Source organism: Ambystoma mexicanum, chromosome 7q (genome assembly GCF_040938575.1).
Source record: "Ambystoma mexicanum isolate Mex_15411 chromosome 7q, UKY_AmexF1_1, whole genome shotgun sequence".
Taxonomy (NCBI): Eukaryota; Metazoa; Chordata; class Amphibia; order Caudata; family Ambystomatidae; genus Ambystoma; species Ambystoma mexicanum.
In genome coordinates this window covers 178855289-178879492 of record NC_090941.1, presented here as the reverse complement: position 1 = coordinate 178879492, position 24204 = coordinate 178855289, and the positions used below count along the sequence as shown (strand labels likewise).

The 24204-nt window shown below is 48.1% G+C and overlaps 1 protein-coding gene across 1 annotated transcript in view; it reads left to right on the top strand.

The window, feature by feature from the left end:
* The first annotated feature begins 3460 nt into the window (after positions 1-3460).
* The window catches only part of NEPRO (nucleolus and neural progenitor protein), a 362800-nt gene continuing 342056 nt past the window's right edge, over positions 3461-24204 (top strand). The window contains exon 1 of the mRNA XM_069640036.1: positions 3461-3651. Within this exon, the coding sequence (XP_069496137.1) occupies positions 3567-3651 (85 nt within the window). The 5' untranslated portion in view covers positions 3461-3566. The remainder of the gene's footprint in view (positions 3652-24204) is intronic.

Here is a 24204-nt window from a genome sequence, read left to right as displayed (position 1 = left end):
GTGTCTCCCCTTTTCTGGGTCAAGGTGGCCCCCAGGCCGTATGCGCTGGCGTCTTTAGTAATGCAGGTGTCCCATTCAGGGTTGAACGGTTTCAGGCATGGCGCGTGTAGAATTCTCCTTTTGATTTCACTGAATGCTTCGTTTTGCTCTGGCCCCCAGGAGTAGGCTTCCCCCTTCTTCAGAAGCTCCCTCATAGGGGACGTGGTATCAGAGAACCTCAGGACGAATTTAGCATAGTACTCGACTAGGCCCAGGAATGAGCGTAGTTCCTCTCTGGACATCGGAGCCGGGGCTTCTGTTATGGCTTCCATGAGGTTCTTCTTGGGGCTGACGCCTTCACTTGAGATGCAGTACCCAAGGTATTCTACCTTGCTCACTCCAAAGACGCATTTTTCGTGGCGTAGATGAACGCCCGCCTCCTGAAGTTTGCTCAGGACTGCCCTGAGAGCTTTGTCATGGGTCTCTTTGTCTTTTGCATACACGAGAATATCGTCTTGAAAGAAAGAAACATTTGTGAGTCCTTTAAGTAGAGAGTTCATCATCCTCCGGAATGCGGACGCTGCCGACGACAACCCAAATGGCATGCGGGTATATTGAAAGGTGCCGAAAGGAGTGATGAACGCTGTCAGAGGGCGGGAGGATTTGTGTAGGGGAATCTGGTGATAGGCATCACGCATGTCCAGCTTCGAGAAGATTGACGCCTCTTTCATCATGAGGACAATCTCGTTGATGCTGGGGAGAGGAAAGCTAAACGTGAGTACCTCTAGATTCAGGCTTCTCAGGTCGATGCATATTCTGAGGTCATTGCTGGATTTCTTTTTGACCAACACCACTGGACTCAGCCACTCTGAAGACTCCACGGTCTCGATGGTGCCTTCTTCGACCATCTTCCGGAGGTGGGCATCCAATGCGGGTCTCGCCATGGCAGGTACTGCCCTGACTTTGTGTTTCACCGGGACCGCGTTGGGTTTCAGGCGAATCTTGTGGACAAAGTTTCTCACTTTCCCTGGGTTCTCGGAAAACAGGCTCGGGGAAAATCTCCTTATAATTTTGCGCTGCTCCTGAGGAGACCATGAGTACCTGTTCCGGAGTGCTGGGATCTAGTTTTATGCTGAGTTTCTGTTGATCGTCCCATCCCAGCACGGCTGGGCCTTTGGGTGAGAAGTACACTTTGGTAGTGGTAGACCTCCCCTTGAAGTCGATCCGGGCTCTGATGTAGCCTAGTAGGTCGACAGTTGCACCTCCGAACACCATCGGTTTTTGCCTGGTCGTTCTGATCTCTACTTGTGCTTGTCCCATCATCTCCTTATATGTGTTGATGGGAAGGATAGTGAGGTCAGATCTGCCATGACACGTGTTTCCATTCCGTCCACTTTAATGGTGCAGTGGGGCTTTTCCCTCCTGGCATGGGGGGCGTTGACCATGACGACCATGGGTCTGTCCTGTAGTTCGTCATCATCGCTTGAAGCGCAGTCGCCATCGACGCGGGAAACGGTTTTCTCCCGCCATGTACATGCCGGGGCCACGTGACCAATGCGTCCGCACTTGGAGCACTCCTTATTCCTGGCGGGACAGTCGCGATCATTCGCCATGTGCTTGGTGCTGGCGCATCTATAACATTTCGGCACCTCCTTTTGCCTGGGGCCTTTGTCTCTGGGGCTGTCACGGGACTGCTTGTCTCTGCGCCCTCTCTATTGTAGCGCCGCAAGTTCGGGCACGGGCAGGTGACTTTCCGCCTCTTTGCGTCTGCTGGAAGTTTCTTCCTCCGCCCTGGCAATTTGGATGGCCTTGTCAAGGGTGACCTCCTTTTCTTGGATGAACTTGTCCTGGACTTTCCTAGAGTTAGTGTGAACGACGAGCATGTCGCAGATAACTTGTTCTGCATTTTCGCCAGAGGCGCAAAGAGAAGCCAGCTCCCTCATCCTGGTAACGTAGTCGTCCATGGGTTCGCTCCCTTCCTGTTTGCGGGTGTAGAACCTCAGCCTGTGCAGTACCACGTTCTCCTTATTCGTGAACCTCTTCACAATGCGACGAGTCGCTTCCTTGTAGACATCGTCGTCGTCGGCCGCAGGTATTGCTTTCAAGCGGGCAAAAATGCGCTGACCTTCAACCCCCAATGCATTTAGTAGCATCGCCCTCTTCCAGACGGGGGCATATCGCGTGCCGCCCACCCCTTCCAGATAGGTGGAAAAAAGGGGCTCCCACTGCATCCATGGAATTGCTGGGGTCCCTGGCGAAGGGAGAAACACAGAGGGCGGTGTGGCGCCTTGCAGGGTGGGCCCGTGGGTCTTTTGATATCCTTGTCGCCAATTATGTTGTGGCCTTAAAGGAGGACAGGATGCTGCAGTGGGCTTTAACTGTCTTTATTACAAGACAAACAGGTGGGCATAGACTTGGCTGAGTGCAACAGGGGAACTACTCACAGTTCAGTTCAGGGCCCTGCCAGTTACATCACTGGGGGCAAGGTGTGCACAAAGATGGCACGCTGCAAGCTTCCAGGGCTCCCATGTGGCCTCCTATGGTTTTGGACTTATGCCCTGGACATAGCTCTCAACCATTTGAGTCGCAAAAGCGGGTGAAAACACCCGATTTTGTTTTTGGCGGGTGAGAGGCCCATTGAAATGAATGGGCCTGCAGGAGGCTTGGCGGGTGAGTCCACTCTTTACAAGGCGGGTGACACCCGCCAGAAGCGTGTGAGTTGAGAGCTATGCCTGGAAGCTGGTGTCATTAGGCTCTTCAGGGCCTCAGTTCCGATGACTCCTCATCAGGAGCAGCGCTCTCGGTAGACCTGACTGGTCTGGCGCTTCGCCAACACTGGCGGGAAAGTTGTCTCGCGGAGCGCGGGCTCACGAGATCTCGTTATGTAAAGATCTCGCAAGACCATGCTCCCGCGATCACATGACGTCCCCACACCCGGAAAAATGCTTGAAATTCCCGAGTCTCCGGAAAAAAATTCGGAGGTTAAGCAGGTATGCAATCATTTACTTTTTTTATTCATCGCTTTGTTTTTATTCACGAAATATCCACATTGTCTTGTAAAACAATTGCATTCCGCCACTTGTTTTAAGAAGAGTATGAACATTTGCCCACCTACATCACAGGTGCCAAATGCTTTTAATGCGATGTTTTCAACTAATGCAAATCATCACAACACAATATAAAGCAAAGACTTGTGATGTTTACAAACCAGTTGACGTATTTTTCGCTCATTTGGATCGCTATGTATTAATGTACATTGGTCAGATTTCGGCCGCTGGGTTTATAATTGTTTCATTTAAAAACCCTCTATGTGTTAACGTCGCTAATTTATTTTATTATAGTACACAAACAAAAAAGTGCAAGATGTCAACCACGGTGACGGTTCCCTATTACAAACTTGAAAGTATTGTCCGCTCTCTATCTCTATCACAGGTAAAGCACACCATTGTCCTCTTTCTATGTCTTATGTTGTATCAAAACTATCCTAAAGACGAATAATAAGCGCACGTGCCAAGTACAGCCGTGCCCTAGTCAACGGACTCCCAACACTTAAGGACTTCGACAAGAGAAGTTCGCCTGCTGTAATAATGGCAGATGATCCATGGAACAGAGTAGAAATACCGAAACCCGCCATCCATTGCGTGGTGACTGTGCCAATGAGTGACGTCACAGGTACAGAACCATAGGCTGGGGAAAACACGTGTGTGCAGCCGCGCGTGATGTTGGTTAGATAGGGTGTACGTTTGAATGTTTAGTTTGAAGTTTCCATTTCGTTTATCCTAAGTTACAATTCTTTATGGATCGTTCCCTCGTTTGCACGAAAAATGACCAGTTCCCTTCTGATCTGTAGCAATCCATAAATGCTGTACGGGTTTAACAACCGTTTAGTGCATTTTTCATAGCAAGTACAATTAGACATTTCATTGTCGCTTTTATTATCTGCTGTGAAGTATAGTGATATAATGTGGCCATGTGTTAGGATTGACCCGGTTGCTTACCGATAATCTTAATTACTCCTAGTTCTAATCTTCCTCCTCACAGTACTCTGAGGTTCCCAGCCTCATAAGGATTACAGTTCATCTAACACCCATACCTGCCCCACCCCTCCAGATAGTTCCATGCTCCCTCACCACATGTTAGTTTTTATACCCTCCAACATATGGAAGGTTTTTCATGCCGCAGTAGGGAGGATGAGGAGGGTCTTAAGTACTGTGACAAGGAAGAGTAGGACTTAGAGTAATGAAGATTACCAGTAAGTAACTGGTCATTATCCATGTCCATGTCCATGTCCATGTTTCTTGTTAGGTTCCCTTCACAGGATTCACTTCCCATGTCCATGTCCCTGTCCCGAAAATTCTCACCTGAATTTTCACCATTCATCCTTCGCGAATCGCTCTTCCCCCCCTCGCCTTCTGCATGGCCTTTTCCTACAACCATTTTATCGCATCCATCCACCAATTCCCCCTCATTACCATACAACCAGGTTAAATCCATATCAGAATCATTCAACTCAACCACCCTTTCTTTCACATTATCCTGTCTAACTGGAAAGAATCTTTTAAAAAAGGATACATTTCTAGTGACTGCTCCTCCAACACCTGTTGTAGTAAACATGGATCATTTTACATTTTCCACTTTCAGTGGAAACGGTCTATATTTTGAGTCCAATTTCTTCCTCTGCTTCTGTTTCACAAGCACCAAATCCCCTTTTTGCAGTTTCATCTCTGATGCCTTCCTTTTGCGATCCACCCACTCTTTAGTTTTGCACCGCTTCGCCTCATCTCTTGCCCTGATCTCATCACCCTCTGCTGTGTAGTCCTCAAGCCTCGGAAGCCTGATCCGTGGTTTATATCGGATCATTAATTCTGCTGGGGTGTGTCCTGTCATCTCGAGTGTTTCTGTAATTCCTTAACATTTGCGATACCACTTGAGCGCATGGAACATTATCCACAATGGCCCCCTGCCTCGCTCTTTTCAAATTACTTATGAATCTCTCCACCATCCCATTCGCCTGTGGCCAGAGAGGTGTAATCGTCTGGTGTCGGAATCCCATATGAACAGCAAACTTGCCAAATTCATGTCCCTGAAATGGTGCTTCGTTATCCCGTCTTGACAACCTGACGGATCCCCCATTCACTAAAAATCTCGTCCAACACCACCACTACATGGTGAAAGGCTGTTGACTGCACTTGCTTAACAAGCGGAAATCTTGAATATTCATCAATGACCACCAGGAGGTACCCACCTTCCTCTAGTGGCCCAAAGAAATCCAATGCCACTCGGACCCATGGCCCACTAGGCAGGGGTACTATCTCCATTGGTACTGGTCGATCCGTGGGTGATGTTACTTGACACGCAAAGCAATGTTGTATCCTCCACAATTAGATCCATGCATGGGAACCACACTTGGTGTCTCAGAATCTTCTTCATATTCATCACTCCTCTATGTCCCTCGTGAGCCAACATGACCAGCGTCTTCCTCAAACTCTTAGGAGCTACCAATCTGCTTCCCCTCAACAGCAATCCTTCTTCAGTCACAGATAATTCAGTACTTATTTTCGCCATTTTCCTCAAATCTTTTAGATCACCCTCTTCCATATTTCTCTCTTGATCTATACACTGCCATTTTCCAGTTCGTGTGAGTTCTACCGCTGTTCTTATCACAGTCTGCTTGACTTTTCTCCACTAACATTTCTTTAGTTATGGCTACTGGCAACGCATTCAGTGATATATATGAGATGTACTCATCTGCTTCCAGTTGCATCAGGGAATCTACCTCACCCACTGGATGTCTTGATATATTATCAGCTGGATTTTCGTCTTTTCCTGGGCCATGTATGATCTTGTAGTCTTATTCCTGCAGTCTCATGTCCCAACGTTCAATTCTTGCAGGCATCTTAGTTCTAGGATTCCCATAAATTGAAATCAAGGCTTGATGATCCATCACCAGCAGGAATGGTTTCCAATTATAAAATGATTGAACTTCTCGCAAACCCACACAGCAGCAAGACTCTGCTTTTCTGCCTGCGAATATGCCCTTTCAGTCTCACTTAAGGCTCTGCTCGCATAAGCAATGACTTTCCTTTGTCCATTCCCTTTTTTTTTCTCCAGATCCATTTGTGCGAGAATGGCCCCCAACCCTACTGGACTGGCATCTGCAATTACCTCAGTATTCCAGGTAGGGTTGAAATATGATAGCTGTCTATCATTTGCTAGCTCTTTCTTTATTTCTCTGAAGCTTCTTTCACACTCTTCACTCCATGTATACTCCATGTCTTTCTTCAGCAGTTGTTTCAAAGTTTCAGTTAGCGTGGCATACTCTGGCATATATCTCGCACAATAGCCAACCATTCCAAGAAAAGATTGTAACTCAGCCACATCTCTCGGGGCCTCCAATTTCATTATTAAATCCACTTTCTCCGGATCTGCCTTTATGCCCTCCTCTGAGAATATATGGCCGAAGAACTTCAGGCTCCCTTTATTTATTTCGCACTTCTGAGCATTCAATGTTAATCCACTCCTTTGCAACAGTTCACACACTTGCCTCAAAGCGTCATCCCGTTGAGCTTGATTTGTCCCATACACAAGAATGTCATCGCTATAGTTGAATGCATTCGTCACTGGGGCTATCACCTTCCTGATGGTTTCCTGGAAAATCTCAGCCGCCGAAGAGATGCCAAAACTGAGCCTTTTATACCTGAATAATCCTTCATGAGTACTAAACGTAGTTATCGGACGTGATTCCTGATCAATTACCAGTTGGTGATAACCCTGATTTAAATCCAACTTACTGAACCTCTTGGCCGTGTTCAACCGGATTATCATATTGTATATGTTCGGATCCGGGTGCCTCACCCTTAATATGGCTGTGTTCGGTATTCTCATATCTACACAGGCCGAAGACGTCCATCAGGCTTAGGAACCACCACAAGCGGGGAGATCCATGGGGTCGGTCCATTGTCCACTTTCTCAATTATATCATTCTTTCGTAGCTGTTCAAGCTCTTGCGACACCCTCCTTTGCAAGTGAAAACCCACACGTCTTGGGTGTTGTGGGACTGGCTGAACAGATGTGTCAATATGCAAATGGATCTCACTCTCAATCAGCCTACCTACCCCTTGAAACAGCTTTGGAAATTCCAATTTCAATCTCTCCATGTTCATTTCTTCCTTCACCACAGACCTTACAGCTTCACTTTCAGACGGAACTCCTCGTATTTTCTCAGACTGATTGTACTTCACATCAATAATACCAAGGCTTGTTACTGTCTCACAGCTAATGAGGCATCTTCCAATGACTGGGCTTTTGATGACATGTATTTTGGCCGGAATACATTTTTCTGCATGAATCAATTTGCAGTGAAACAGCCCTACATTTAACAATGGGTGTTTTGCCCCCCATTGAAAAATCGTGGCACTTGACTTTCTTAGAGGATAATGTTTAGACACTTTTCTGTATATTTCTGCGCTCATGACATTGACCGTAGCCCCAGTGTCTACCAGGAATGGTACATCCTCTCCATCTAAATTCACCAACACCTTTATCGCGTTTCTGTCACTTTCCTGTTTATCAATTAGCCTCACATATTCTCTGCTGAACGATCATACTCATGATCTTCCCTTGGCTCTCTTTCCTCATAGGACATGCTAGACAATGGCAGATTTTCATAGGGGTCCTCATATTTCACTACTTCTTGATCTCGCAACTCATCTGCCATAATCCTCTGTCTCAAATCCTGGCTACTTTGATTGCTTCTTTCAATCTGCAGTTCATCCACAGCCCTCACGAATTCACTTATCCACGAATTCACTTATCCCTTTCGTTCCAGAATAAGTTCTCATGTCTCTTTCCGCAGTATTGCGCCCTTCCATACTACTTTGCACACCATGTCTCCTATTTGATACAAGTTGCGAGTTGTTGCTTGCAGATTGAATGTTTGTCCTTTCCCTACACATTGTCTGGAAGTGGTTTTCCTGGCCACATCGGAGGCATAATTGTCCCATTGCAGGGCACGGACCCTTGTTTGGAAAATCAAAACTACAGCGGTAGCCCTGTCTCTCATTGTAGCTTCTACGCATCAAATTAGGCGATCCTATTCCCGGTTGTTTTCTTTGCCATTGCTTATTTCCTGTTCATGACAGCTACAGTCTATATTTTTGGGGTTTTCCATGTTTGCCGCCTGGGCATCCACCCTTTCATATATCCTCGCTAACTCCAGTACTTCTTTCATCGGACGAGGCTTCTTCAATAAGTGCTTTCTGAATTGTGACGACAAGCAGCCCTCAACTACTCTCAGCCTTATTGCCTCATCATCATTGAAATTTGTAAACTCACAGAAAGTGGCCTTCTTTTGCAGTCTTAGGACGTACTGAGCTATGGTCTCGTGAGTACTCTGCCGCCATTGATTAAAAACAAGCTTGAAACTTTGCAGGCAAAGATCATCGCTCATCAAAAAGCTCTGGCCATACTCATAGCCAAGAATCACAATAACCCACTTCCACCTAAGACCATCCCCAGTTGCTCCCCGGTGTTTGACTTTAAAGACATGAGCGAAACAGAAGTCATCACACTTCTCCAGTCTATCAAATTGTAAAGGAGATGCCTGCCCAGCACAGGTCATCAAGGACTGTGCACCCTCCCTAGCCCCATTCATCACAGCATTCATCAATGCCTCCTTCCGGTCCGGCCATGTCCCCCTTGGTCTCAAAGAAGCGTGGGTTCGTCCGCTGCTTAAAAAACCCTCCCTGGACCCTACCGTCCCGGGAAATTACCGGCCCATAACCACTGTCCCCTTCCTCTTAAAAATCCTGGACAAAGCAGCCTACCTGCAAGTTCAGAAATTCCTTGAAGAGAACCATCTCCTTGGCCTACGGCAATCAGGGTTCAGACCTCGGCACAGCACAGAAACTGCCCTCCTTGACCTGAAAAACCAGATCGATGACCTCAGAGACGCAGACAAACCTGCACTCCTACTGCTCCTAGACCTCTCTGCTGCGTTTGATCTAGTTGATCACAAGACCCTGTGCCACCACCTTTCCACAGCAGCAAACTTTTCGACCAAGGCCTGCAAATGGATTACTTAATTTCTGCAAGACAGAGCAATGAGGGTTTTCTCTGACTCCTCCTGTGCAACTCCCAGCACCATCAAATGCGGGGTTCCACAAGGCTCCTGTATTGCCCCCACTCTATACAACCTCTTCACCAGGCCACTATTCAAAATCCTGGATGCCCTGGGAATCTCATATACAAACTATGCAGATGACACCCAGGTGCTCATCCCCCTCACGGGTGATTACCAATCTGACACTAACACCCTCAACTCCATCTATGCGACCATCCAATCCTGGATGGCAGAAAACTGGCTCTGTCTCAACAGTGAGAAGACCGAGCTTCTACTGGTAGGCTCCCCCTCCACCCTGAACAAACTTGACCAACTATACTCCTCCTTCACCATTGATGACATACCTATCACTGTCTCACAATCAATTAAAACACTGGGTGTATACCTGGAACCTAACCTATCTATGGACAGACAGGTCAACGCCATTGCATCCACCTCTGCCTACCACTCCAAACTCATCAACACAATAAGACCCTTCCTGTCACAACAAAATTGCCTTACCATTGCCAGGGCCATAATCGGATCCAGATTGGACTACTGTAATGCCCTCCTGGTAGGCACCTCAGCCAAGAATCTTGCTAAACTACAAATTGTTCAGAACAATGCTCTCAGGGCCGCTACTGAACTCTCGCGTAGGGATCATATTTCTGCACTCAGAAGGCAGGTCCACTGGCTACCAGTCAAAGAAAGGATCATATTCAAAACCCTTGCCCTGACAAACAAGTGCCTTCATGAACAGGCACCCCCCTACCTGGCACTGAGAATCTCTAAACCCCCTTCCTCCAGGCCCACCAGAACCCCCTACTCCAACTTGATTGCTATTCCTAGAACACGCAAAGTCCGGGCTGGCGGCACCAGTTTCCCAACTATGGCAGCCACCCACTGGAACTCACTCCCCCCTCACATTAGGACTATTGACTCCCATGCAGCCTTCCGCAAGGCCATCAAAACCAGTCTCTTTGTATGACTTGCATTGTGCAACCGCAATCCCCGCAATGTACCATGATCTAAATATGTATGTAACCCTATATCATGCATTGTATCGTCACTAAGTCTATCTACCTGGGCGGCTTCAGTGTAACCCTTAAGCGAGCCTTCTTTGAGTACTGCTATAGCGCCGCGATGCCTGTGGGCTGTAGTGCGCTCTACAAATACAAAATAAATAAATAAATAAAAACATACCTCTCATAGTCTCTATTCACCGGAATTATTATTTGCGCATTGATGGCCGCCACTAATAGCGAATATGTCGCTCTTTCTTGCACAGGAACTGTGTTTATTATGCTTTTTATCTCCTTTCCAACCAAATTAATGAAAATGGCAACTTTATCGGGGGCATTTTGATTCCCTACAGCTCTCAGGAATTCTTCAAATTCCTCAATCCATTCCTGCCACCTCTGACCCTGTGTTTCTTGTGGCTCCAGTAGGAATGGGTTTGGGCTCCTCAAGTAGTTCAATGGATTCGTGGATACCAATGTGCTTGTCAGCATCCGAGGAATGTTTTGTTGTTCATTATGTTGGGATTTATATTTGCATCCCCACCAGAGCGGGCTTCCTCTCGTGACATCTTGCGAATATTTTTTTATTTTTATTATGTCCGCGTCTTGTGTGCTGTTTTCAGTTTTTACTCTATGCTGTGCTTTGTTTGTACATTCCCATCAATACCTCATATGTTTACTCCTTTTTATGCTTCACTTTGTGCCATTCACATTAAGTACTATGCACTGCTTGTTTTCTCTATTCCCTTTCACTTCGTTCATTGACTCATCAGTATTTAATGTCCACGCAACCTCCCTATACTTTGTTGCGACCGTGTTTCGTCGTATTACAAAAAAAAATGCTATCCCCAAAGATGGCGGCACGTTTTCCTGACGTTCGCAGGTCCTTTCTTCAAATGTTTTATCCGCACTTCCTGGTTTGTACGGCACTACTCCGCATCGAGCGTCGGCTCGCGCCACAGGTGAGCCGTTTCACTTTCAAAATACGCGCTGCCCGTACTTCCACACTCCTTCCTCCCATGACAATTAATTCACTTCAAAAGTCACTTCTGTACTGCGGCCATCTATTTCAGTTCGTTTTCCTACCTTGCGTGCAGCCAGTTTATATATCCTTATCACTGTCTGTTCAGTTCTATACACAAAGGCCTTCGACCGCTTTCTTTGCTGTCCTGTTGCGAATTGTAGTTTGCTTCACTCTTCCTTCGCATTCCAGTTCATCCTCATCGCCATTGTTATGGTTTCTTTTTATTAATAATAAATGTACTGCAGCTAGTCAATATAGATCATTCCCAGTCTTTATTCATATAACAACTGAACTGTAATTCACCTTACATTCTAATCTACTACTCCACATTCTAGCATTCTAAATTCCATTAGCAACCTATAACACTGACTGACTTCCTCTGTCCCTCTGAGGGCTCCTCCTTGTCGTCCTCCTGCCTCACATTTTCCTTAACCCTTTATGACCCTTTCCTCCTACATCATAACACCTCCCCCTCGCATATCTCCTTACGTCCATGTAACACTTCTTCAATGAGTCTGCATGGTCTTGGTGATTCGCTGGGGGTGGCCCTAGGTTGGGTCTCCCTCCCCTACTCCCGCTGGGGTCGGGGGGATTATCCTCCTGTCTCTTCTGCTTCTCCTCCAGACGTCCTTGTCTCTTGTCCGGTGTCTTCCTCTTGTTTGAAATGTTTGAAGAATGTCACATACCTTGTGATGGCCCTCTGTGCGTTGGCGGCCGTTATCATGGTCTCTTTTATTTCTGTCACTCTGAGGGGGTTGCTGTCATATCGGGTGTCTGCTTTCCTCTGTTTACGTTGCTTCACCAGCACCTCTTCTCCTTCAAAGGTCTTCCCCCTTCACTCCCCTGGTCTGCCCTTTCCTTGGCTGCTGCATCCCGTGCTCTCACCTAATCTTCCAATGCTGTCTGGTCTGCCAACAACTTGCTGGCCATGGTGGCCCCTTGCGGTAGGCGCATCTTGGCCTGGTATGTCCTCATTAGGTCCCCTGGTGGTACTCCGGTCACCAAGTGTGGTTTGTTTCGTTAGTGGTGGAGCATGCAGCATAGGGCCTCTCCTCGATGGCTGATTTTTGGATGGTTCTTTTGATTGATGACATGAACCGCTCCACCATCCCGTTGGCCTGTGGCCACAGCAGTGTTATCAGCTGATGATTAAATCCGAGATGTCTTGCGAATCTCTGGAATTTGTGACCATTGAAAGGCGGTCCATTGTCAGTCTTTACCGTGGTGGGGATGCCCCACTCGGTGAATACTTCATCTAGGATGCTGACGATTTGGGTGAAGGCTGTGGACTGTGTGTTTGACGATGGGGAATCTGGAGAATTCATCAGTGATCACTAGGAGATACCCCCAGTTTCAAGTGGCCCACAGAAGTTCTTTGTGACCCCCTTCCACACCTCTTCAGGGATGCATGTCAATTGTAGAGGGAGTGGCAGGTCACTCCTGGTGGGGCATTGATATGGGAGGCAGCTTCTCCCCATCTCTTCCACCATAGTCCATCCGCGGGAACCATGACGATTGTCTTAGTAGGTTCTTGGTCGGCTCTATCCTCTGGTCTCCTTCGTGCACCAATTGTACTAGTGCTCTGTGGAAAGATGATGGGATGACTATCCAGCATCCTCTCAGCAGTATTCCTTGTTCCGACACTGCCAATTCCATGCTGGCTTTTGACATGCGTTCTTGTTTGTTCACACCCTCACACTGGCCTGACAGCCTTCTGTAGTCCCTCCATTTGTTTGCAATCATGAGTTCCCTGGCCCGCCTAGTTGATGGATCGGCCTGTGTCGCAGTAAGTATGTCCTCAATGGTGAGTGTGGGTGTTAGAGCCTGCTCCGTGACATAGCATAGGTATTCTGTATCGGCCCCTCGTGGCGACACACTGGATCTTGTCAGGTTGTTGTCCCCTCCCGATCGGTGGAGGATGGTATAGTCCTATTCTTGAAGGCGGATGCCCCACCTTTTGATCCTGGGAGGCATTCTTGTTCTTGGCTTGCCAAATGGCGATAGGAGGGCCTGGTGGTCTGTCACGAGTGTGAACCTTTTACCCACTACAAGTGGTGGAAGTACTTGCATGCCCACACAGCTGCTGGCTTTATTTTTATGCCTGTGAGTATGCCCTTTCCGTGGGGGATAAGGATCTGCTTGCGTACGCCACAACGCAGCTCGCTGGGGCGTCTGGCTTCTCCTGTCGTGCCAGGGTGGCTCCTAGGCTGACTGGGCTGGTATCTACGACTAGCTCTGTATGGCTTGGGTTGAAGTATGCCAGGTGTGTCGCGCTCGTCTGCTCCCGTTTGATCACGTCGAACGCCCTCTGGCACTCTCCCGACCACCTGAATGGCTCGTCCTTTCTCAGAAGTCATAAAAGATCAGTGGTAATGGTGTATTGTAGATAGCGGGCACAGTATCCCGCCATTCCTAGGAAGGATCGAACGTCTCCCACATTGGTAGGTTCTTTGAGTTTGTAGATCGCACATACTTTTTCTGGGTCGGGTTGCATTCCTTCCCCAGAGAAAATGTGTCCATAGAACCTTAACTTATCTCTGCTGATGTTGCACTTGTCATAGTTCAAAGTGAGCCCTGCTGTCCTCAGGATTTCGCACACCACTGAGAGCCTCGTCCTTTTCCTCCTGCAAGGTGCCGTATACCAAGATGTCTGAGTAATTGAATGCCCTTCGGACCGGGAGGAGTAGGTTCCTGATGGTCTCGTGAAAAATGTCAGTTTCAAAGGAGATCTAAAAATTCAGCCGCTTATATCGAAAGAGGCCATTGTGGGATGCAAATGTTATGATCCCTCTGGAGTTGGGAGTGCAGCTCGAGCTGATGGTACCCCCTGGTTGAGGTCAAGTTTCGAGAATTTTGTGGCGTAGGCTGACGATCATGTCCTCTATTCTGGGCCCTGGGTGTCTCTCCCACTCTCATGTCGACGCAGAGACGTCTGTTGCCTTCCTTTTGGTACCAGCACCAGTGGTGCGATCCATGGGGTGGGCCCTGTCACCCGTTCAATAATGTCATTGTCCAGGAGCTGTTGTAGCTCTTGTGACAAGGCATCCTGTAGGTGGAAGCACACTCTGCGTGGTTGTTGTGGGACAGGCTTAATTTGATCGTTGATGTGGACTCTGATTACCGTCCCTTTTAGTCTACCCAACCCTCGAAAAAGTTCAGGAAACCTGCTTGTGAGTGGGGACCCTGCTAGGTGGCAGATCGAGCTATGGCCATGTTGGCTGCCAGTGCGCATGACCATGTCCTCTTCGTTGAAATGGATGTCAATCAAGCCGAGTGCTTCCGCGGTGTGATAGCTGAGGAGACATTTGCCTTGGACGGGGCTTTGTAGGATGTGAATGGTGGCGTTGATCCCTTTTCCTTTGAAAGAGAATGATTTCTCATTGTCCTATCGACTGTAGTGGTACACTGGCTCCCCACTGAAAAATTCTTGCTTTGGATGGTGGCAGTTCTTGGTTATTTCCTGTGAGTCTGAATTCTTGTTTCCCCATGATGGTGATGGTCGCCCCGGTATCAATGAGGGATGTGTGCATGACTGTGTCCATAATTACTGGCACCTTGGGTGCCTCACTGCCTTCATGCGTCCCCTGGATGAGGTTCACAAACTTGTCTGGGAACTCTGAATGTAGCCCGTACAAGAATTCGTCCCAGTTGGCTTATTGGTCTTTCAGGTAGCCATATGTGTCTATGTAGTATTCGGTCGAAATAGTGCTTCATTCACGGGGCTTTCACTGTATTCCCTGTCCTGTTCCATTGATCTTATCCTCCTCCTCTGTGGTTGCAAGTAAGACCGGCCCTGTCTCCACTGTGGGAGCAGTTGAGTTGGGCTGTATGGCATCCTCCATCTGGATTGAGTTGCCTGCGGCTGCCATGTCGGCAGCAACGGTCTCCCTTACCGGCACACTCTCTGGAAGTGTCCTTCTCTTCCCCCATCTGGAGCATCTCTGTCTCATCGCCAGACATGGTCCAGCGTGGGGGAATGGATGACCACAGCGGTAGCACAGCCTATAGGGGGCGGGGCCCTGGTTTCGGCTGAGCGTATCCATCTCTCTGTGGTCCTCTTTGCGGGTTCTGGTGGTCTGTGGTATTTCGCTCCCCTTCTCTGCCACTGGTAAATGCTGCTACTGTTTCCTCTCTGTCAGTTTTCTTTTTCGGTGTCTTGGTGGCAGAGACCTGTATCTCCACTGTCTCGTGTACTCTCGCCATCTCTATCACCTCGTCTATCGATAGGGTTTCTTCAGGAGTTGTTTCCGGAGTACAGATGACAGACACCCATCGGTTATGCAAAGTCGGATTGCCTTATCGTCTGAAAAGGCGGAGAATTGGCGATGGGACGAGTTTCTGGCAGAGTCGCGTAATTAATTCTTCCACCGTTTTGTGGGAGGCCTGGTGGCATTGGTTTAAGACATATCGTTCATAGTCCCAGTTTGGTTGTATTACAAGCTTCCTGTTCAGAGCGGTCACAAGTGCTTTAAAGGTGTTTCTGTCCTTAGGCGGGATGGTTTTGATGATGCCGTTTATCTCTGTCCCAGTCAGATTCTTGAAGATGTCTTTTAATACTGGTGACTTTGCATCTTCCGCTGCCTTGATGAAACTGGCGAAATCTTCAACCCAAACTGTCCATCTGGGTCCCCTGTCCGCCTGTGGTTGTAGGCTGAATGGGGCAGGTTTTCTCAGGAAGGCTGGCTACGCTGCTTGCAGTGCGTAGGTGTACGTCTTGTCCATCCGCCTAGTCCACCGTGCTCTCTGATGTTCAGGCGCGCAGGCTGGGTGCCTTTTTGCTGTGCTCTCCTGTATGTTGGGTCGTGTTTGGAGGTACTTGGCCCCTGGTCTAGGGCTTCGGTTGGGGCTTGGGTGTGTACATGCGCTGTTGCACCTGTAGGTGCAGCCACAGCTGGCCTGTATGTTGCCCTTGGTCCTGCTACCCCTTTCTTTCTGGGGTGTGTGGGTTTGGTATGGGTTAATAAGTTACCCATCAGTAAGTTGTTGGGCAGTTGCTATGTGGTAATAAGGTGTTGTCCCTCACCTCGTAATGTACAGCTGGTGTTTTGTTGTCTCCAGCCACTCGTTTTGTAGTCGGCGTAATGCTAACAGTGCTGGTGTTCCACCTGCAGTGGTTTCCTGCCTGTGCTCGGGTGTGCGGGGCTTTCCATTACAATGCTAACAGTGCCGACATTCCGACTGTGGTGCGCGGGCCTCGGCTGGTCCCTCACCGCGTGTGCTCTGTGGGGCTGCGCTGCTTCTTTGTACTCTTCCTTCATTGTTGCGAGGGTGCCGGCACGTGCACTGTAAAGGAGTCTGGCTGGGTTACAACAAGGGCGGCCCTGCAGGCCAAAGGATGCCGGATGGCAGTGAAGGACGTGCGGCTTGCACTGAAAGGACGGCCTTGTGCCTGGCCAAAGGAGGCGTAATTGTATCCATTTTATCCTTGTCGCCAGTTGTGAACAGGATTCATCACTCGTTATGGGCAAAGCATGACAGGACACGTTGGATGCTTCTAACATTTATTTTCGAACTGACTTCCTCCGTCCCTCTGTGGGCTCCTCCTCTTCCTCCTCCCGCCTCACATTTTCCTTAATCCTTTATGTCCCTTTCTTCCTACCTCATAACACCGCCCATATCTCCTTACGTCCATGTTACACTTCTTTGAGGCAATAGTGTATTGGGTGGGCGCAGGTAGCCACCCTGCAGATCTCCTGAATCAGCACCCCCCCATGCCTCGCCCAAGATGCAGCCATGCCTCTGGTAGAGCGATCCTGAACTGAAGCTGGCTAAGAGACCTGTGCCCCAGAATAGGCTTAGGCAATGGCCTGCCTAATCCAATGGCTAATCGTAGGCACTAATGCTTTCATGCCAGGTTTCGGACCCCTACATTGTCACAAACAGACTGCCAAAAAGGCACCAACCCATCTAGGTAGGCCAAAAGAGACCTTTTCACATCCAGTTTATGCCACCGCTCTTTAGGTGAGGTGGGACTGGGAAAAAAGGATGGCAGCACAACATGCTGTGCCTGAGATCACATCTAAGAACCAGAGAAGCCGGGAGAACTCTCAGGAACAGAGCCATGCACAACAATGCTCCCATGTCACTCAGCCTCCTTGCTTAGGTAACGGCCACCGAGAACACAGTTTTCAATCTGAGAAACCTGATATCAATGGACTCCACCGGTTCAAAGGGAGAGTATGCAAAGCACGCAAAAATCAAGGGAAGGACACAAGGAGGAACAACACCAGCACACACCATGGGTTTAGAGAGAGAAAAACAGCCGGGAGATCAATGGCTCATACTTGTAACTGAGAACCCAGGGCTCCCTGAAAGCCCGGATCGCGCCCCACTGGGTCTTAAGAGTGGACACAGCGAGTCCTAGGTCGCAACCATCCTGCAGAAACTGCAAAATCAAAGGTACGGAACAGTCCAGGACTAGCACCGACTTCCTAACGCACCACTTTGCTAATTCACCACTGCACGTGTTTCCAATGAGGGACGCATGGACTTGTGAATTGCTGACTCCAATTGTGGAGTTTAGCCCTGACTGCGTAATCCCTGCCTCTCAACTGCCAAACCCCCAAATCGGAATCCGAGAGGCAGGAGGGCCCGCCCCGTCCAGGGTGGGCATGGGCACGAGGGAAGGAACCATCTCGGAACCACAGCCAGGTCGAGAAGAAGGGGGTGCCTTGACCGCACCAGCACCACCAGAATCACCTCTCAGCAGTACCTTGGAAACAGCAGGATTGGAGGAAATGCATAAAGAAGCCCCTGCAGCCATTCCAGTATCAAGGCATCCACGCCCCAAGCCCTCATAGACGGGCACCTGGAGAAAAAACGGGGTAGTTCAGCATCCATTGGTTATGCAAACAGGTCCAGCACCAGTGATCCTAACTTCCGACAGATAATCACCGACCTGCTCAATCGGATGATGGGAAAATCCTGTTCAGGCCACAGGACTGGACGTTGCCCACCCCTGACATTAACTGCTCTGAGACAGCAGGTTGCTCTCTGCCCAACATCCCAGAGACAGCAGGTTGTTCTCTGCCCAACATCCCAACTGGAACACTAGAGACTCGTCAGTACCAGAAGCACTAACCCCCGGATGGCACGGGAAAAAGTCGAGAGCCAAGAATATCACGTCCTGTTCCCTCCAATTGAACAATTGTGATGCTTGGATCAGTGTCCAGCGCCCCTGAGCACTCTGGGCTCCAAACACTGCCCCCGTAGTAACAATGTTCGGTAAGGGTTGAACCAACCGGAAACCCTGTAACAGATTGTCCGAATCCATCCTACTCTCCTTCTTGGGAACCACTTGCATCGCCCCCTTTTCCAACAGTCCAGGACACTCTTGGTCATCGCCAGAGCGTACTCCTTCCCCCTCCCCTGCCCTCCTTCCTGGGAAGCGGAGTCGCCAGTGCTCCAGAGCACGGAAGAGGCGAGAGAAATTTGATCAACCATCCACATTGAATAATCCTGTTTACCCACAGGTCGGCAGATACGACCCTCCAAACTGACCAGAACCAGCAGAGCCTGGCCCCAACACATTTGGTGTCAGGACATTTGCGAAGGCACCGGAAACAAAGGGTTTGCCAGACTTCAGCAACCCTTTTGACCGGCTTCTACCAAGAGGCTTCTGAAAACTCCCCCGGAGTACAGCATGACTCTGAAACTTCTTGTGAACACCAGAAGCCCCAGCCCGGGCTTCACCTCAGAGCGCCAACAAAACTTGTCGGCATGCTTATCCGCTTTGAATACACGATGCACCTTGTTTTTCAGAGAATCGGCAAACACCTTGCCTCAAATGGAATATTCAAGGCCACCACCTTTTGATGCCCATCAGAATGACGTGACGGCCGCCTGAGACCGCAGCCCCCATGATCACCGCCTCAGCACGAACCCCATCATATGCCAAATTCCACCGAAGCTCCACGTGTGACTGCACAGCCTGCAAAAGGGGAGCACAGTCTGCCCTTCCTCTACAAGCTTAGCCAATTTACGAAAAACCACCCAAAGCAGTCTCACCCATGTAAGAAGCGTCACCCATGTAAGAAGCGTATGTGGCACCCCGAAAGGCCATGTGCGCCCCTGCTTAAGACCTTTTCAGGGCTGAATCCACCTTCTTGTCCACAGCATCCCGAACAGCGACGTCCTCAGCTGCCATCGATGAGCGACCCACCATGCTGGACAGGATAGTATCCACTTGAATCCCCTCCGGAAGCGCAGCCTCCTCGCCTTGAAAGCGAGGAATCGCCACCTTTTCAGGCTCCCGCCAGTCCTCGAGGACTTCCTTCCAAATCTCAGGAAGCAACGGCAGTCCCGCCCTGATAGTATGTTTAAACTGGCGTAGAGGAGGCCTGGAACCGGACGCCACATTAGACACCGGGCTGTTGATGTTATGTCGCTTTATACCATGCACCCCTACCACCCAGCCTCGGTTGATGAAGCCACATGTACTCAGCCATCAGCACCAACACTGCAGCCAATGCCTTTTTATAAATGTGCTTCATGATCATCATCTTCAGCATCGGCCTGCATCGCAGAGGAAGAAGAGAAGGATTCCCGTCAGAAGAAGCTAATGACAGCATCTGAGTTATGGAGGGCTTGGACTTCTTTCCGCACACCAGCCTCTCTCCTGAGGGCCTTCCTGCAAATGCGGACCAACAACCTTTCTGACCTCCACCCCCTGCACCTGGGGCCACCACCTGACCCAGTCAGACAGCCGTGGAGCGTGCAAGCAAGCACCCACCAGAAAGAAGCATTGCAGTGTTGTGCATGCCCAGAGCCCCCCCCCCCATTTTTTTAAAAAGGAAGGACCCTGCAGAGAGACCGGGCCATGCATGTATCCCCTCGAGGACCAGGAATAATGTGACCACTCGTAGAGGTGGCTGCGCACACCGAAGCCGCATCCGCGTCTCCGTGCAACGAAAAGCAGTGTCAGAGATGGGCACTGGAGCAGCCCGGTAGCATCAGAAGAGGGAGCTGGAAGCCCCTCCCCCACATCTTGTGCGACGACTGAGGGCCCCGCCCCTAGCCCCCACTCATCAAAGCCCAGGCCCGAAGTAACTTTCCTGCCCAGGCAGATGAAAAACAAGGCCATCTTCGCCGGACTGCCCAGCAAAGCCCGCAGGACAGGTGCCAGCTCAACCAGGCCCTGTGCTCAGTAAGGGCATCTGGGAGACCAACCTCCAACCACCAAGAGCCCTGAAGACCAGCAGCAGTGGGCAGGGGAACACATGGGTGCCCCACCAACCCCAGCAAGGAGAGGAAACCATGTAGCAGCAGGTGGCCTAGCCACCCACCGAAAATCCTTACAGGCAGGAAATAAAAAAATAACCTAACATGTTGTTGGTGGGGGAGTATTGTATTTGGAGGGTGGGGCAGGTATGGGTGTTAGTTAAAAGATGGAATGGATTCCTGAGATTGAGGTTGGAAACCTTGCAAGTAAGTACTGGGACGAGGAATAAGGATGTGGAGTTAATGTCAGATTTTAAAATGTACTGCAGAGCTTCTGAGCCAAGAGTTATGATTGGGCATCATGTCGCCCACAGTAGAAAGCAATGGGTTTTGTTTCTCTCAGGGATTGGGTTTGGGTTCCTAGGAGCAAGATAACACAACAGATTCTTCAATCTGTTTTGAATGGCCTTGGGAGCTATGAGATGGTTATCAACTTGCCCATCTCAATTTATCTGTATTTTTGCAACCATAATTGGGGGTGGAGGAATTGGTTCTAGTAGGTTTAAATTTTTTGCACGAGGCTGGCCTCAAGTAGGTGGTCAGATGTCATTTCAACTAATTAAATTACTTTGATGTGATTTACTTCGTGGGCATTAATTCAAAATGTTACTTAAAATAGTTTTTTTTTGTGCCCACTGGATGCCTCTGGTTCCCCTTACCTGACAAATACATATAGTAATTCAAAGTAGTACCCGCAAAGTGAATCACAACAAAGTAATTTACTTTGTGGAAACAGGATATCCAATACAGAAGTGTAACCGAATTACAAGAGCCATTAACTGAATGCCCATTATTATTTTGTTTCATATTTGCGTCTTGAAGGAGTACTTGCCAATATCAAATTGGGAGAGGGATAACCTTAAGAGAGAGCACATCACATTTGAAAAGATATTTCTGACACAAAGGAATTGAAGGGGTCTGATGTCTGAAGTGTACAGGACTGTTCTACTCACGGAACCACAGGACACATTTGGTGTCAGGAACAAAGGGAATCCAACATGGAAAAGCTAAGGAATCTGCTCTGTCGTTCAGTTTCGCTGACATCTATTGCTTCCCAGTACAAGCTGCATGCACTCAAATTTCTACACTGTTGAGAATACGCCCTTTGAAGCTGTCCCGGGTATACTTGGAAACTATCCCACTTTGTTAGAGAGGATGCAGCAAGACTGGCGTTTATTGGCATATGTGGTGGGCCAGTAGGCATATTCAAATATATTGCAGAGAATCGTCTTGTGTATACACGAGCTAGAGGGCCTAGAAAGACCACTCGATCCATTTTTGATGGGTTAAGTGAGAAGGAGGGAGATGTTAGTGGTTTGGCTCACATGCTGCATAATGTTGACTTGGCGCCCAGGATGAACTTGGTTAGAGCAGGGCGCAACATTTGCCCTCGCCACTTAGCCATTGGCTAGTGATAATTGAATCCCGACGAGTAAGAAATGGGTGTACTGTCTTCATGTATAGAATTGAGGTGGCAAGTGACTTTTATTAGAGGGCCAGTAGCTTGCAACTTGAAATTATTACCCCTAGTTAGAGCATGAGGGAAAAACCAAAGATTTCCATCATGTCAAGAATAGAGATCTATGGCATAGGAATATTTACAATATGGAAAAATTGACGCACATAATTGATGACTCTGGATGAATGGTCACCCTTTGTAACAAAATACCCAAAAAGGGCTGAACGTTCTTAAACTTGACGGACCACGGAATAAGCAAGATGAGGAGGACTCGAATTCTAGGATTATATGACTCTCTTAGCTATGGCACCACCACATATAGTGTTGGAGTTTTGCATGGATTGGATCTGGGCAGGGTGGAGGACAGTCACCTCTGTCCGGGGTTCTGTTATAAGAGTTAAATCTGTTTTATATGTTCTGCGGAACCTTGACATGCTCAGGCTGTTTTTGAGATAAAGGTCTGTCGCAGGAACATTTTGGAAGATGGTAGGAAGTACACATGGGTATAAAGAAGGCCATTTGTTGTGAGTTTTCACGTAGGAATATGAATGCAGTGTTATGTTTCATCACCAGATCATCAGCGGTATAAACAAAGGACTATGTATGCACACTGTGAAGTCTGCTCTCTATATTCAACTATTGGGTTGAACATATGTGCCTTATCCCTTTTTTTTTTTTTTTTTTTCTTTTTCTTTTTGGCCCAAACCTCAGATTTCTCTTGACTCAGCAGGGGTATTTCTCATGTCCAACATGATTTGCTCTCATCCCTTTTTAGATTTAAGATTTACATGGATTACTTGAAGGCAGGAAGCTGTTCATGATATTACAATACAACATTTGAAGGCCGATGTATGAAGATTGCTACTTGGACCAAATCATTTCCTCTTGTGACTAGTGTGAACGACCCTGGTGTGTCAAAGTAGCGCATTAAGTGCATCATCAAAAAACATTGGAACACACTCCTATGCGATCATCGAGTGGAACACTTGTTTAAAGAAGCTCCCACATTCGCTTACCAGCGGAGTCAGAATTTAAAGGAGAGATTATTTCAAACAAAACCAGCCCTGAAAAAGAAACTCTCAGCTAAGATCGGTACATTCCCTTACTTGAATTGCAGCAATTGTGGCTATGTCATAAAAGGAGAGACGATTAAGCATCCCTATACAGGGGAGACAAACTTAAGAACTTTGCTGCATGTGACTCTCACAACGTAATCTATGCCATAAAATGCCCATGTGGTTTGTACTATGTGGGTCAGACACTCAGAATAGCCAAGATTAGATGGAATGAGCATAGATCATGCATAAGGAACCACAATGCTAACTCTGCGGTATCAAGACATTGGGACGAGAGAAAACACAACCTAGCCCGAATCCGTTTTGTAATTCTGGAAGTGGTCTTCAGAAGAGATACCCATGAGAATTTTCAAAGGAAGATGGACCATAGAGAAACCTTTTGGATTGACCGTCTTAGCTCCCTTACTCCAAAGGGGCTGAATGAAGAAATAAACTACATGTGCTTTTTGTAGTACAAATCGGAGAAACTGAACCAACAGATGTTACCAGATTTTGATTTATTGATTTTTTGCATGTAAATGTGGACCCTCTGCTCCTTGTCTCTATGGCTCCCTACTATAAGACTTGAGTGTATTTACAAATACTTTGTTGCAATTTCTTCACTCTTAGATTTAACCTTGCTGCCTCCCTTTTAGTGGTGGAGCCCATCGAACACAGCATGTTTCTTTATATATATTTTTTCCTATAGATCTTGAATTTAAAGTTGACCTTGTCGGTCTCACGTTTAGCTTATAGCTTTAGTGTCTTTTCGTTATTTTGCTTATCCAGATCCGACTTGTTTACATACGAACATGTTTCACAGTGACATACCCTTTATAAGTCTACTTTGGACCCTATGTACTAATCTGCATTATAACTAATAGTTATGTGAACCCATAGACATCCGCAATCCACCTTTTTTTTTAACACTCATTAGACCTAACGTGATTTTTGTCAAGCAACCGTACATCATCTAGTAACTTTCACTATACCTAACGCGATCTCTGTCAAATAGGCAGCACTAGCGCTACTGTGCATTACTACATCGCATCGGTAAAGCAATACCAACATTAGCTCACATACTGCATTACATCCATATGCGCTTCTCTTTGCAACGCGCTACTTTTCGAAACGTGCTTTTGTCCTTTAAGTTCGCGCATGCACTGCAATCACGTTCAGACACATTCCGAGTGTCCATCACCATGGAGACCTCCCCGCCCCATGGCTTGCGCCAGGGGGTGAGGCGCGAGGCGTACGTGCTCTGCACAGACCACGACACCTCGCCCCGTCTACTTGGTTACATTTAAAACAAAGTCATTTCCACCGCGAGCGCGTTGGAAGCTGCACAC